The sequence below is a fragment of the Pseudophryne corroboree genome, chromosome 3, assembly GCF_028390025.1.
Source record: "Pseudophryne corroboree isolate aPseCor3 chromosome 3, aPseCor3.hap2, whole genome shotgun sequence".
Lineage (NCBI taxonomy): Eukaryota > Metazoa > Chordata > Amphibia > Anura > Myobatrachidae > Pseudophryne > Pseudophryne corroboree.
The window spans coordinates 231825404-231841873 of NC_086446.1; the positions used below are offsets into that span (position 1 = coordinate 231825404).

Here is a 16470-nt window from a genome sequence, read left to right on the forward strand (position 1 = left end):
TATCATTAAATTGTCTCCTTAATATTTTCTATAGTGTGGTGGCAATTAGAATTACTAACCTGCCATTGATCTTTTTTTTTTTTTTTATCTGCTATGAACCCTGCCACCCCACACACAGCTCACAGCAGGAATATGACCTAGGTAAACCCATCTATTTTTCTCATCTGTCAGATGCTCAGTAGCATGGCCTATTATTGTAAGAGATGGGTGCTCTGGATATTAATAATGGTGGTTCCCCCAAACTGCATGCAGATTAGAGGTTTAGACCACACATCACCAACTATCGGAATTGGTTTCATATACATCCTCTGAATAAATCTGGCGGATTGGCGCACTAAATCGCCAGCAATGTGCAGTGATTTGATACTAACAAAAAGGCAGTTAGGGGACGGGATGTAAAGACCCTAAATGAATATAAATATATTTCTCTTACGTCCTAGAGGATGCTGGGGTTCCATTTATTACCATGGGGTATAGACGGGTCCTTTGGGAGCCACTGGCACTTTAAGAGTTTAACAGTGTGGGCTGGCTCCTCCCTCTATGCCCCTCCTACCAGAATCAGTTTAGAAAATGTGCCCGGAGGCGCTGGTCACAGCTAGGGGAGCTCCTAGGAGTTTTATTGTTTTCTAGAGTTTGTTATTTTACAGGCAGGCTGCTGGCAACAGCCTCCCTGCTTCGTGGGACTTAAGGTGGGGGGGGGGGGGGAGAGTAGTGTCCAACCGAGAGAGGTTAATGGCCACTATCTCCGCTGACAGGACACTGAGCTCTTGAGGGTGATGATCGTTAGCCGCCCGAGGCGACCGCTCACTCCCGCAGCATGCCACCACCCCTTTACAGAGCCAGAAGAAAGAAGAGTGGTGAATCTGACGCCAGAGTCCCGGTAAGCGGGTCCCCGGCGAGAATGGCGGCACAAGGGTGGGAGCACAGCTCTGACAGGCTGCGCTCCAGAAGGCTCAGCGGCACACTGTGTACGGCGCTGTGAGGGGTGTCCTGGGCCAGCGCGATACCCTACACTGGTCAAACATAGCTTTCAAGGTCTAACCCACTATTTGCTGCAAAAATTACCTCAGGCCAGTATAATCTCTAAGGGGGTGATTCCGAGTTGTTCGCTCGCAAGCTGCTTTTAGCAGCTTTGCACACGCTAAGCCGCCGCCTACTGGGAGTGAATCTTAGCATATTAAAATTGCGAACGAAAGATTAGCAGAATTGCGAATAGACACTTCTTAGCAGTTTCTGAGTAGCTCCAGACTTACTCGGCATCTGCGATCAGTTCAGTGCTGGTCGTTCCTGGTTTGACGTCACAAACACACCCAGCGTTCGCCCAGACACTCCTCCGTTTCTCCAGCCACTCCCGCGTTTTTCCCAGAAACTGTAGCGTTTTTTCACACACTCCCATAAAACGGCCTGTTTCCGCCCAGAAACACCCACTTCCTGTCAATCACATTACGATCACCAGAACGAAGAAAAAACCTCGTAATGCGGTGAGTAAAATTCCTAACTGCATAGCAAATTTACTTGGCGCAGTCGCACTGCGGACATTGCGCATGCGCATCAGCGACTATTCGCTCCGTTGCGACAAAAAAATAACGAGCGAACAACTCGGAATGACCCCCTAAGTGCGGGAAGAAGCACCATTACAGGGGGCAGAGCTTCTCAGAGCGGATCCAGCACTAACTAGTGCCGTTTTCTCCCTGCAGACACACGCTGACAGGGAACGCCGTCCTCCACATAACAACACTGAGGTAAAAGGTGTTATAAATAAGCGGGAGTGATATTATGTACTAGCCACCCTGTTAAGGTTATGCTAGTCAGCGGGGTTTTTATCTTTATAAAAGCCTTTAAGGGCACGCTGTGGCTGGCTTCTTGTGCATTGTGACTCTCAGAATATATTCTGGGGGAGGGGGGGGAGGGGGGGGGGGGTGGGGGGACTGTGTTGACATTTTCCAGGGGATGTGTAATCCACTTTACCATTTTTAAGGGACTTTGTCCTGTACTGCAGAATGTATATCTTCCCCTGGGGAGTCTATACCATGCTCAAAACTGTACACATCTCATGATTCGGTGGCAGTTCCACCTGGGGTGGCCTCCATAAGGGGTACTTTAAAATATATTGCTTCAAATATATCCCATACTGGGTAGAAGCAGCAGTTTTGAGAAGTGTGGGGTTTCAAATCCCACTGCTGTGCCTCTCACCCCATCTCCGTACCCTAGAAAATGTACACTTGTCCATATAATGCATATATATAAAGGGTCCAACATATGTTTGAGGTTATTAGGGATGAGGAATATTATTATATGTATATAATGAATGCCTTCCCACTGTGTAGGGCGTTAAACTCCTTATTTGGGAAAACCTGAGTACACCCAGAGTTATTATCCACATCCCTATAGTGTCTAAATTGTCAAATATGGTTGTCTTACCTGTCCCTGGTACAACTTCCATAAAGACTGATCACCTATTGAGACTAATCTCTAATACTGTACACTGCTGCAGGTGTGACTCGGAGACCCACTTTTGCGTACATCTCTGGGGCTATTGTAACCTGGTCAGGCTCCTTACTTGATGACTTAGATTCTATGTGTAGAAGTGATTTGTACTTGTTTCTATGTCACATACAGGAATCTACTGGCTTCACGGCTAGACGCCATGAAGGAGATTGACCTGCATAACGCAGGGACCACTGCTCTGGCAATTTTGACATGCAGGGGACGGTGGCTACATCAATGGACTGCGGATACAGAATCATAGTAAGGTATGACAGGTCCGCCCTTCACAGGTAATACCCTGTTGGGACGCACGAGATACGCGATTATCCATGTCAACTGTGGGTAAGTTGGTATGTCTTCCTTCCACAGCTGCACAGACCAGGAAATTATGTCCTACACCTACACTGCAATTCCTTCGAACGTGATTCCACATATTCCTCCACTTCCTTTAGAGGACGTTGGGGAAATCCAGAAAACCTGCGCCGCCAGGTTCCCAGGGACAGATTTCAAATTCGTCCTTTTTCAAACCCTTAGGTTTGTCGGTGGACCTCACTGCCTGGGGATCAGGCAGGTGGGAGCGAGACTAAAGAGATTCAGTAACACATCTGGGCGATATCCTGCCTAGACCCCTGGAAACAGTTGGGTTGCCCAGGGGTGCAGACTAGAATTTCTAGTATTCCCGCCTCACAGATTATTCAAATCAGGCTTACTAGCTTCTCAGGCAGAAAGTGTACTACTGCTGGAAGCTATCATAACATTTGTCATTATTCCAGTTCCACCTCATTTACGTAACAGGGGTTACTATTCAAACCTGGGGTCATTGATTCCCTACTGGCGGGTGTTCAATTCAGGATGGAGTTTAGGAGTGGTGATCTCTGCTCGAGATGTAGGGGAATTCCTGATATCAGGGGTGCGTACTTCACATTCCAATCTGGCCGCCTCTCTAGGCCTATCTAAGGTTGCACTACAACTATGTCACTTCCAGTTCCAAACATTGAACTTGGTTTCTACGCAACACCGGGGGTGTTCATCAGGACCATGGCAGCCTTTATACTCCCGCTCCACAAACCAGGAGTGGACATAATTCCATATCTGGGTGACCTTAACATCCTCCAGGGAGATGTTGTTACGGAGTTACTCTCTCAAATCAACTGTCCCAGGATCTTGGGTGGATCCTGAAGCTTCCAATTTCGCATTTGAAGCCGATAAGGAGGCGTTCCTTCCTGGGGATGATTCTCAACATGGAAGTGCAGAGGGTGTTTCTACCGGTGAAGAAAGCGTTGGTGATCCAATCAATGGTCCGGGATATCCAGATGCCAGCCCGAGTATCGGTTCATCAATGCATTCGCCTTCTGGGGAGGATGGTTGCCTCCTAAGAGGCTCGACAGTACGGAAGATTTCTTGCACGGTCTTTCCCACTGGATATCCTGGTCTTATAGTCAGGATCTCATCTTCACATGCACCAGCGGATACGCCTGTCACCGAAAGCCAGAATTTCACTCCTCTGGTGGCTGCAAACTTCTCACCTAGTCGAGGGCCGCAGGTTCGGGATTCAGAATTGGATTCATCTAACCACGAATGCAAGTCTCAGGGGTTGGGAAGCAGTCGCTCAGGGGGAACACTTCCAAGGAAAGCGGTCAGTTCAGGAATCTCTCATTCCAATAAACAGTCTGGATCAGAAGGCCATGTATAACGACCTTCTACAAGCGGCACATCTTCCGCGAGATCAAGCCGTTCAGGTTCAGTCGGACAACGTCACAGCGGTGTCCTCCATGAACAGGCAGGGCGGAACGAAGAGCAGGGCTGCAATGTCAGAGGTGACCATAATCCTCATCTGGGCAGAGACGCATGCGCAGGCGCTGTCAACAATCTTCATTCCGGGAGTGGACAACTGGGAAGCAGACACGATCTCCATCCAGGAGAATTGGGCCTCCACCCGGATGTATTCGCAGAGGTAAAAAGCCGATGGGGTGTACCTCAGATAGATACTGTTCCAGGTCACAAGACCCACAAGCAGTGGCGGTAGACGCCCCGGTACCTCCGTGGATGTTCCAGTCAGTGTAAGTGTTCCCTCTACTTCCACTTATCCCATGGATTCTCAAGCTAATAAAAAGAACAAGAGTTCAGGCGATCCTCATTGCTCCGGCCTGGCCAAGAAGTGCTTGGTACGCGGATCTTCTGGAGTTACTGCCAGTGGCTACTGACTCCTCAATTACCTCACAGTCCTTGGATGTTGTGAGGACTTTGAAAGTTTCTGTGAAGAGGACTTCTCGTCACAGGTAATTGGACGCTCTGTTTGTCCTTTATGATCCCAACACGGTTGGGTGTCCTGCTTCTAAGCAGACATTCTACAAGTTCGATACCTTGGCATCTGAGGACCTAAAGTTTGGTCACTCTGTTCTGCAGGATCCTCAGCACTCTCCCTCCCGTACTGGGAGCTTTGGTACATCCCCATGGTACTAAATGGAACCCCAGTATCCTCTAGGACGTAAGAGAAAAAAGGATTTTAATTACCAACCGGTAAATCCTTTTCTCATAGTCCGTAGAGGATTCTGGGCACCCGCCCAGTGCTTCATTTTCCTGCGTTGCTACTTGGTTAAGTATTGGTTCAGCTGTTGCTGTTCATCTTTCATGCATGGTTAGCATGGTTTCTTCAGGTTACATGCTGATTGGCATGGTTGCTTCCTGTTTCATGCTAGATAACATGTTTTCTTCGTGTTGCATGATGGTTGGCATGATGTCATCATGTTTCATCCTGGTTGGCATGATTTCTTCATGTTGCCTGCTGGTTAGCATGGTTTCTTCATGTTACCTGTTGGATGACATGGTTTCCTCATGTTTCATGCGGTTTTGCATGATTTCTTCATGTTGCCTGCTGGTTAGCATGGTTTCTTCATGTTACCTGCTGGTTGACATGGTTTCTTCATGTTTCATGCGGTTTTGCATGATTTCTTGATGTTGGTCAGCATGGTTTTTTCCATTCGGTGTGAGCTGGTGTGAATCTCACCACTATCTGTATTTCCTTCTCTCTAAGTATGTCCGTCTCCTCAGGCACAGTTTCTAGACTGAGTCTGGTAGGAAGTGCATAGAGGGAGAAGCCAGCCCACACTGTTAAACTCTTAAAAAGCCAGTGGCTACCAAAGGACCAGTCTATACCCCATGGTACTAAATGAAACCCCAGCATCCTCTACGGACTACGAGAAAAGGATTTACCGGTAGGTAATTAAAATCCTATTTTATATTATCAGCTAAATAACCCCTGAAGTATCCTGTATTCTTTGGTATTGAATTAGACATATAGGACCCTAAGAATACGTGGATATACTTTATTAAAGATTACAGGATAAAACTTGTGTTCTATACACAGAACTCCACTCACATCCTGCAGGTTCTAAATTAAATTATCTAGTATGAACTATAAAACAGTAGACGGACAGCTTTTATACACCAGAATCCTAAACTATAAAGAGGATACAAGCTGTAGTAAGTACGGGAGTTCAAAAAATCCCTCCGCATTGACTGTGCTAACCAAGTGACTGTGTACTAAATAATATGACAACATAAAAATTTTAAACACTTTATTAACATGAAATGAAAGAGAAACACTGATGCTGCATGGTCTGTGGTGACTCGGTTATTCCCCACTGGTATTGTCCTGTCCCTCTCTGGCCTCCCACAGCTGTAGAGGAGACCTGCAGCGTGACACAGCGCTCACTATGGAGGGACTTTTTAACCTCCTGTATTTCACATGTGAACCTGATCTGTCTAAAGACAAACTGCATATCATTCATAATTATTAGGTGTAACTCTATAGAATGGCATGTGACTATATTGCACCTGCAGTAGTTACACAAACTTGTATTGGGCAGCTGGGAAGGAGAAAACCCTTTGAAAGAGTTGACACATTTTCTCTGTGCTCGCTTAAATGACTAAATTGTTTCTGAATGTGAGGGGCAACTGTAATCCCACTCTTGGGAATAAGCATTTTAATACAGGTTTATAAATAAGAGGTTTTGAATTAGAAAGTTCACATTTTTTTGTTTAAAAATAAATTGAGTTTTATCAAAATGTTCTCGAATTCTTGTGAAATGCAGAAAAAAAATAGGATTTTAATTACCTACCAGTAAATCCCTTTCTCGTAATCCGTAGAGGATGCTGAGGTCCACATTAGTACCATGGGGTATAGACAGGTTCACCAGGAGCCAGAGAGTTTGAGAGTGTGGGCTGGCTCCTCCCTCTATGCCCCTCCCATCAGACTAAGTTTAGAAAATGTGCCTGAGGGGACGGACATCTTCGAGAGAAGGATCATACACAGATAGTGGCGAGACTCATACCAGCTCACACATACAAGTCACATCAAGCTAACGAGCTTGAAAAACTTCAGCAACAGCTGAAACATTACTCACCCAGTAATAATGCAGTACATAACTAACAACAAAGTTGTACTGAACCAGATAACAACTGCAGGAAATCGAAGCGCTGGGCGGGCGCCCAGCATCCTCTACAGACTACGAGAAAAGGATTTATCGGTAGGTAATTAAAATCCTATTTTCTCTTACGTCCTAGAGGATGCTGGGGTCCACATTAATACCATGGGGATGTACCAAAGCTCCCAGAACGGGAGGGAGAGCGCGGAGTCTCCTGCAAAACTGATTGAATGAACTTCAGATTATCAGAGGCCAAAGTATCGAACTTGTAGAACTTTACAAACGTGTTCGACCCAGACCAAGTCGCTGCTCGGCAAAGTTGCACTGCCAAGATACCCCGGGCAGCCGCCCAGGAAGACCCCACCTTACGAGTAGAGTGGGGCTTAACAGACTTGGGACACGGCAATCCCGCCGTAGAATACACATGTTGGATAGTGAACCTGATCCAGCGAGAGATAGTCTGCTTAGAAGTAGGACACCCAATTTTCTTGGGATCATATAGGACAAAAAGAGAGTCCGATTTTTTGTGACGAGCAGTCCTCTTCACATAGATCTTAAGAGCCATTACCACATCTAAGGACTTAGATGAAATTGAGGAGTCAGTAGCAACTGGCACCACAATAGGTTGGTTGATATGAAATGCCGACACAACCTTCGGAAGAAACTGCCGACGTGTCCGGAGCTCAGCTCTATATTCATGGAAGATCAAGTAGGGGCTCTTACAAGACAAAGCCCCAAACTCCGACATACGTCTAGCAGAAACTAAGGCCAACAAAGTGACAGCCTTCCACGTAAGAAACTTGACCTCTACCTCTTGCAGAGGCTCAAACCAGTCAGACTGGAGAAACTGCAACACCACGTTAAGAGCCCATGGCGCCGTAGGCTGTACAAAGGGAGGCTGGATGTGCAGAACTCCCCTTAAAAAGGTCTGAACCTCAGGGAGGGCAGCCAATTGTTTCTGAAAGAAAATGGATAGGGCCGAAATCTGGACCTTTACAGACCCCAACCTCAGGCCCCTATCCACTCCTGCCTTCAGGAAGAGGAGAAACTGTCCCAGTTGAAACTCCACCGTAGGAAACCTGTTGGACTCACACCTAGACACATAATTTTTCCAAATACAATGGTAATGTTTAGACGTTACTCCTTTCCTAGTCTGAATCAGGGTAGGAATAACTTTGTTCGGAATGCCCTTCTGAGCTATTATCAGGCGTTCAACCTTCATGCCGTCAAACGTAGCCGTGGTAAGTCCTGATAGTCGAACGGCCCCTGCTGCAGCAGGTCCTCTCGAAGAAGAAGGGGCATCGGCAATTCTTGTAGTAGATCCAGAAGGTCCGTGTACCAAGCCCTTCTCGGCCAGTCTGGAGCAATGAGGATCGCTTGAACCTTTGTTCTCCTTATGAGCTTTAGGATTCTTGGGATGAGTGGGAGTGGTGGAAACACGTACACCGACTGGAACACCCACCGAGACCCAAGGGCGTCCACTGCCACTGCCTGTGGGTCCCTCGACCTGGAACAATAACGCTGAAGCTTCTTGTTGAGACGAGAGGTCATCATGTCTATTTGGGGTAATCCTCAAAGGTCTGTTATGTCCTTGAACACCTCCGGATGGAGACCCCACTCCCCCGGATGGAGATAGTGTCTGCTGAGGAAGTCTGCTTCCCAGTTGTCTACTCCCGCAATGAAGATTGCTGACAGCGCCAACGCGTCTTTTTTTCTGCCCAAAGGAGGATTCTTGTTACCTCCACCATGGCAGCTCTGCTCTTCGTTCCGCCCTGTCGGTTTATGTAAGCCACTGTTGTTACGTTGCCCGACTGCACTTGAATGGCCCGATTTCTTAGAAGATGGGCCGACTGAAGAAGACCGTTGTATACGGCTCTTAGTTCCAGAATGTTGATCGGAAGGCCGACTTCCAGAATTGACCACCTTCCTTGGAAGGTCTCCCCTTGAGTGACTGCACCCCAACCCCAGAGGCTTGCACCCGTGGTTAGAAGGATCCAGTCCTGAATCCCGAACCTGCGGCCCTCCAGAAGGTGAGGTAGTTGGAGCCACCAGAGGAGCAAAATCCTGGCCTTCGGCGACAGACAAATTCTCAGGTGCATGTGCAGATGAGATCCTGACCACTTGTCCAGGAGATCCAGTTGGAAGGACCGAGCATGAAACCTTCCGTACTGGAGAGCCTTGTAAGAGCCCACCATCTTTCCCAGAAGGCAAATGCTTTAATGAACAGACACCCGGGCTGGCTTCAGGACATCCCGGACCATTGTTTGTATCACCAACGCTTTTTCCAGTGGAAGAAATACCTTCTGTACTTCCGTGTCGAGGATCATCCCCAGAAAGGACAACCTCCTGGTTGGTTCCAACTGTGATTTTGGAAGGTTCAGAATCCAACCGTGGACACTGAGAAGATCGGTCATGAGAACAATGGACCGCAATAGTTTCTCCCGGGACGATGCCTTTATCAGCAGATCGTCCAGATATGGAATGAAGTTCACCCCCTGTCTGTGAAGGAGAACCATCATCTCTGCCATCACCTTGGTGAATACCCTCGGTGCCGTTGAGAGGCCAAATGGCAGGGCTTGGAACTGGAAATGACAGTCCAACAAGGCAAAGCGGAGATGCGCCTGATGCGGCAGCCAGATCGGAATGTGGAGGTACACATCCTTGATATCCAGGGATACCAGGAATTCCCCCTCTTCCAGACTTGATATCACTGCTCTTTAAGACTCCATTTTGAACTTGAACTCCTTCAGAAAGAGGTTTAGTGACTTTAGGTTCAGAATGGGCCTGACCAAACCATCCGGTTTCGGTACCACGAAAAAGGTTTGAATAGTAACCCTTGTTGTGCATATGAGGTGGTACGGGCACAATGACTTCTGACTCCACTAGGACCATTCTGTCTGCCAGCAGAGCTGGTAAACCTGATTTGAAAAATCGGTGAGGGGGGGAGATTTTGAAACTCCAGCCTGTACCCCTAGGACACAATATCTTGCACCCAGGGATCCAGGCCGGATGACACCCAGACGTGACTGAACTGCCCGAGTCTCGCTCCCACCGGCCCCACCTCCGGGATCAGCAGTCCACCGTCATGCGGAGGACTTTGGTGTACCTGAAATAGGTTTCTGTTCCTGGGAAGCTGCCGTAGCGGGTCTCTTGGACTTGGGCCTACCTCCCAGAAAGGTGGTGTTGGACGGCCTGGCCTTTCTGGGCTTCGTAGTCTGAAAGGGCTGTGATGCAGGTGAAGAAAACAGTTTCTTCAGAGCAGGAGCAGCTGAGGTAAGAAAGGGAGACTTACCCACTGTAGCCGTGGAAATCCACGCATCTAGCGCTTCCCCAAAGAGAGCTTGACCTGTATACAGTAGGGACTCCACACTTTTCCTGGATTCTGTGTCGGCAGACCATTGACGTGGAAGAAATTCCTGTAGCCATGGAACCTAGAGCTTTCATGGATTCCACCAGAAATCCCACTGAATCCTTATCCATAGTATCCAAATCTTCAAGTAAGGTGCCAGACCACTTTACTATAGCTTTGGCAATCCAAGCACTGGCAATAGTGGCATGCAGTATAGCCCTGAAGACGTGTACATGGATTTGAGTGGATTACCAATCTTGCGATCAGCCGGCTCTTTCAAGGCGGTAGATCCCGGAACAGGCAACACCACCTTTTTTGAAAGTCTGGATACTGACACGTCAACAATAGGCGGGTTTTCCCATTTTTTCCTATCCTCAACAGGGAAAGGAAATGCCACCTGAACCCTCTTAGGGATCTGGAATTTTTTCTCAGGGTTTTCCCAAGCCTTTTCAAAAATAGCATTTAATTATTTTGATGCAGGGAAGGTTAGCGAGGTTTTCTTATTCTCAGTGAAGTAAGCCTCCTCAACCTGCTCAGATGGTGTATCATTAATATTCAACACATCCCTAATAGCCTCTATCATCAACTGCACCCCTTTAGCAAGATATGCTGTCCCCCGCACCCCATCGTCACTGTCAGAATCTGTATCGGTGTCATCCTGCATAATTTGTGTTAAAGGACGCTTATGGGAGTACACAGCGGGGGGACCTGACGTACCAGAACTGGGCCAGACAGCTATAATCTGCAGCATCTGGGTAGCAGATTAATTTTGTGCAACCCTCTGTGAAATCTGAGAAATCATATTTTTGATAGAGGATAACCATTCCGGCTCCCTTGCTGGAATCTGTGCTAAATCAGTGCAATCATGATTACATAGAATGGGATCATCTTGAGAGAACAAATTCTCTGCAGCATATGACACAGAGTCCCTGGACAATGCTATTCGTGACCACAAACACTCCACCCACACACACACACGGGATAGAGTTTCTCCTCAAGAATGGCAAGAGAGACACAGAGATTGGAGCCAACCCACACACAGCGCTTATATATATATATATATATATATATATATATATATATATATATATAGGAAACCCCCTATCAGCGCTGACTGTGCACCTTAATAGGTTACACAGCAGTTTTGCAGTCTCCACCCCCCCTTCTACAACCCCCTGGTACCGTGAGATAGCTGGAGATTGCTGTGGAGGGACTTGCTTCTTTCCTGGGCAGCGCTGTGCATGCAGGAAAATGGCGGTGAACGCTGCTGGGTCCGCTCTGAGGAGAAGCTCCGCCCCCAAAATGGCGCTGTCTTCCCGCGCTTCAAAGGATTAAACTAGTCTGAGGATTGATGCTGGCTGAGATCCGGGGACCCCGACAGGCTGAGTGACCAGTGTAGGGTGCAGGCGCTGGCTCAGGGCACCCCTCACAGTGCCGCACAATGTACCGCTGAGCCTCCCGGAGCGCAGTTAATACTGCGCTCCTACCCTGTGGCTGGCATCTTCACATCGGCCCCCCGCTTGCTAGGGGAGTCGGTGTCTCACTCGCCACAATCTTCAGCTCTGCAAGGGGGTGGCGGCATGCTGCTGGGGTGAGCGATCCCCTGTGGCAGGGAACGATCTATCCCCTCTGGAGCTCAGTGTCCAGTCAGCGGAGACAGTGGCTCAGTCCCCGCAGGGCGGACACTGCACCCCCGCTAAGTCCCTCGCTGCAGGGAGGCTGTTGCCAGCAACCTCTCTGTAAAACAATAGACTCTAAAAAAAATAACTTTTACTAAGGAAACTCTGGAGAGCTTCCCTAGCTGTGACCGGCTCCTCCGGGCACATTTTCTAAACTGAGTTCGGTAGGAGGGGCATAGAGGGAGGAGCCAGCCCACACACTCAAACTCTTAAAGTGCCAATGGCTCCTGGTGGACCAGTCTATACCCCATGGTACGAATGTGGACCCCAGCATCCTCTAGGACGTAAGAGAAATGTGTGGTAATAATAAAATAAAATAGAGTAGCTGTCATTTACCGCCCCCCTGGTACTGCTTCCAAATTAATCGACAACCTTGCTTCCTCACTTCTGACATTCCCTCCATTATCCTAGGCGATTTCAACATCCCTATTGACATCCCCACACAATCCCCTGCCTCTAAAATCCTTAACCTCACCTCTTCACTTGGTCTCTCCCAGTGGACCTCCTCACCCTCCCATGTGAATGGGAGCTCACTGGATCTGGTCTTCACTCACCGCTGTGATATTTCTGATTTTTCCAACTCCCCATTTCCCCTCTCTGACCACCACCTGCTCTCCTTTAACCTATCTCTCTCGACTTCCCCATCTCTACCTCCTAAGGCTACCATCACTAAGCGTAACATTGAAGCTATTGACACCACATTCCTTTCCTCCCTGTACAAGCCACTTCCACATTCAATGCATCCCTTACTTCTGCTCTTGACTCTGTTGCTCCACCAACCACTATTCACCCTCGCAAATTAACACCTCAACCCTGGCACACCAAATGCACCAGATATCTGCAAAAATGCTCACGTACTGCTGAGCGACACTGGAGGAAATCACGCTCTAAGGCAGACTTCCTCCATTTCAAACTTATGCTCTCATCCTTCAGTGCAGCCCTTTCTCTTGCTAAACAGTCATACTTCAAGAACCTCATCTCCTCCCAGTCTTCCAACCCCCGGCGCCTCTTTGCCACTCTCAACTCACTCCTCTGCCCACCTCCACCTCGTCTCCCTTCCTCACTCTCTGCTCTTGACTTTGCCACTTACTTCACATCCAAAATTGACTCCATACGTCAGGACATCACATCAGACCATCAGTAACCAGCTTTCTCCCATCCCTTACCAACCCTCCCCATCCCTCGCACCTACTCTGACATCTTTCTCCCATGCATCTGGAGAGGAAGTCATGGCTCTCATTCGTTCCTGTCCCCTCACCACCTCCCCACTTGACCCTATCCCCTCCCGCCTCCTCTCTCCTTCTGCTTGTTCCCATCTTTCCCACCTTCTCAATTTGTCCCTCTCATCAGGCACTGTCCCCTCTGCCTTCAAGCATGCACTCATCTCTCCTATTCTTAAAAAACCTACACTTGATCCAAACACTCTCTCCAACTACCGACCCATCTCTCTCCTCCCTTTTGCCTCCAAACTCCTTGAGCGTATTGTCTACAACCGCCTTACTCCTTTCTTTCCTCACACTCACTGCTTGACCCATTCCAGTCTGGCTTCCGTCCTCTCCACTCCACTGAAACTGCCCTTACAAAAGTATGCAATGACCTCCATGCTGCTAAATCTAAGGGACACTACTCTATACTTATTCTACTTGATCTCTCTGCTGCTTTTGACACTGTGGACCATCCTCTCCTACTGCAAATTCTTCACTCCATTGGTCTGCGTGACACTGCCCTCTCTTGGCTGTCCTCCTACCTTTTTGACCGTTCTTTCTCTGTCTCCTCTCATGACTCCACCTCCCCCTCACTTACACTAACTGTAGGGGTACCCCAAGGTTCTGTCCTTGGTCCTCTTCTCTCGCTATACGTCCTCACTAGGTAAGCTCATTAGTTCTTTTGGTTTCCAATATCATCTCTATGCTGATGACACCCAAATCTATCTTTCCTCTCCAGACCTCTCCCCTGCTCTCCTCACTCGTATCTCCAACTGTCTCTCTGCTACCTCTTCCTGGATGTCCCAGCGCTTTCTTAAACTTAACATGTCTAAGACAGAGCTGATCATCTTTCCTCCCTCCCGCATAACCTCACCTCCTACAATCTCATTATCTATTGATGGCACTACTATCTCCTCTAGCCCCCAAGTTCGCCGTCTTGGAGTAATCCTTGACTCCTCCCTCTCCTTCAAACCACACATTCAGCACCTCTCACAAACCTGCCATTTTCATCTAAAAAATATTTCCAGGATCAGACCCTTTCTGACCCAGGATGCTACTAAGACTCTTATCCACTCACTGGTCATCTCCAGACTGGACTATTGTAATCTGCTCCTGACTGGCATTCCTGACAAATACCTCTCTCCACTCCAATCTATCCTCAATGCTGCTGCCCGTCTCATCTTCCTCACCAAACGCACTACGTCCACCTCTCCTCTCTTACTAGACCTTCACTGGCTCCCCTTCCCTTTCAGAATCCATTTCAAGCTTCTCACACTCGCTTACAAAGCCCTCACCCACTCCTCTCCCATCTACATCTCTGACCTTATCTCCATTTACACTCCCACCCGTCCTCTTCGCTCTGCTAATGCACGCCAACTCTCCTGCCTACGGATTACTTCCTCCCACTCCTACCTCCAAGATTTTTCACATGCTGCACCACTTCTTTTGAATTCTCTACCTCTCCCCCTCAGACTCTCCACCTCTCTACAAAACTTCAAACGATCTCTCAAGACCCACTTCTTAACCAAACCCAGCCAAATCTCATCCTAACCCTCTGTTCTACGCTCTCTATGTACCCCATCTGTGTCACCCCTGTCTGTCTACCCCTCCCCTTTAGAATGTAAGCTCTCACGAGCAGGGCCCTCTTCCCTCATGTGCTTATCCTTTCTTACTTTAATAATCTTCAACTGCACCACATCCAGCAGTCTCCTGCCACCTGATACTTATTCCAGTGTCATCTGCTGATGTAGCTGTTTATTACCCTGTACTTGTCCTATATTGTCATCAACTGTAAGTTGCTGTTTTCCTGTTTGATTATTTGTTTATGTATTCTGTAATTGGGCGCTGCGGAACCCTTGTGGCGCCATATAAATAAAGGATAATAATAATAATAATAATAATAAAATGATATCTCAATGAAGTACATCAAATTTGGGCATCACTGAAACCTGGATGCAGGAGATCTGGATATCACAAACTCCCCCATCTCTGGGATTCTTAAACCTTTATATTCTTAATGGTATGGACGTCTGGTAAAAACCACCCATTACATAATAGGATGACAATGTAGCCTATTAGTTCATCAGGAACCCCTGATATCACTGGGGAATTTCACGCTTTGTCCCTCTTTAATGTCCCTAGCTCTTAATAATGGAGACAAAAACAAGCGGTTTAGTTTTTGTCTATTTTTGTTTATTACATTCCATGGGGTGAAAAAATTCCAGCGTAAACAATGAACTGAAGCGATACTAAACTGGCGACGCATCGTGCTTTAAATAGACAATATGCGAAAATGTACTGCGTGTGCCAGGGTACGCAATTAAAGACATCTAAAGCAACACAGCTTATATAGAAACAGAGGCATTTTTTCAGCCCTACATGGAGATGTAATTAATTGGTTTAAAGCACACAAAGAAAATCAAATCAAGCAATTGTTAAATACAGTAATTAGATCATATCCTGTAATGCAGTGATATAGTCTGTGCACCTTACAAATACTTCATGTAAACTAGTTTACACATACACAAAATAAGAAAAACACTCAAATGATTGAACATTGTCTTATACCAAAAAAAAAAATATATATATATAGATTTATTACTACAATGGTTAATTTTCTATTTGTCAGACAAAATTCAATGTAATTATTAACAGGAGGGCACGTTACATAATTGAAAACAAACGTTAAAACTAATGTAAAAAAAAAAATTTAATTTTATATATCTTTATATCACCACACACGAGGATATGATCAATTAAGGAAATATATTAAAGTTTCTAAATTATGATTAAGAAACTTAAGAAAAATAAAAAAATAAATCATAATTTGAAATTAGAGGAAAACTAAGATACAGTCCCAGTTGCACACTGGGTTCTGACGGAAAGCCGGACAGATTGCAAGTTTATAAAAAGAGGGACATTTGATTTTCCTTGGTGCTTTATAGGTCCAGTCAGAAACGGAGGTTAGGCCGTGCTGTTCAGTGTTTGTCCCAGCGTGTTTGAATTAGCAGGTTTGATGAGAGGGTCACTTTCCATCTCTGGTTTCATACACCTGGAGAGAAGGACAAAGTACAATGTCAAATATAGGTTCTGTTTTTACTAATGTTTGCTCTATGGTCTCTGTAGCAGAACAGGCTGACAGTCTCTTAAACTGATTTACTCATTGGTAATGTTCAATCCTGCCAGTGATATCACATTTGAAGTCCATGCATTGACTTGTGGGAGAAATCTGAAGGATACTGGTTAATTTGCTATTTATTGGGTGCTTCACACGGCACTTCAAGGACTGGGATAAACAGGGTGGTCAGTAATAAAGATGTCAT

At 46.9% G+C, this 16470-nt stretch overlaps 1 protein-coding gene across 2 annotated transcripts in view; it reads right to left on the reverse strand.

Moving 5' to 3' along the window:
• Window positions 1-15318: 15318 nt before the first annotated feature.
• STAU1 (staufen double-stranded RNA binding protein 1) overlaps window positions 15319-16470 on the reverse strand; it is a 140128-nt gene continuing 138976 nt past the window's right edge. For both annotated transcript variants that reach the window (XM_063958889.1, XM_063958890.1), the window contains one exon: window positions 15319-16199. In XM_063958889.1, the coding sequence (XP_063814959.1) occupies window positions 16112-16199 (88 nt within the window). In that variant the 3' untranslated portion in view covers window positions 15319-16111. The remainder of the gene's footprint in view (window positions 16200-16470) is intronic.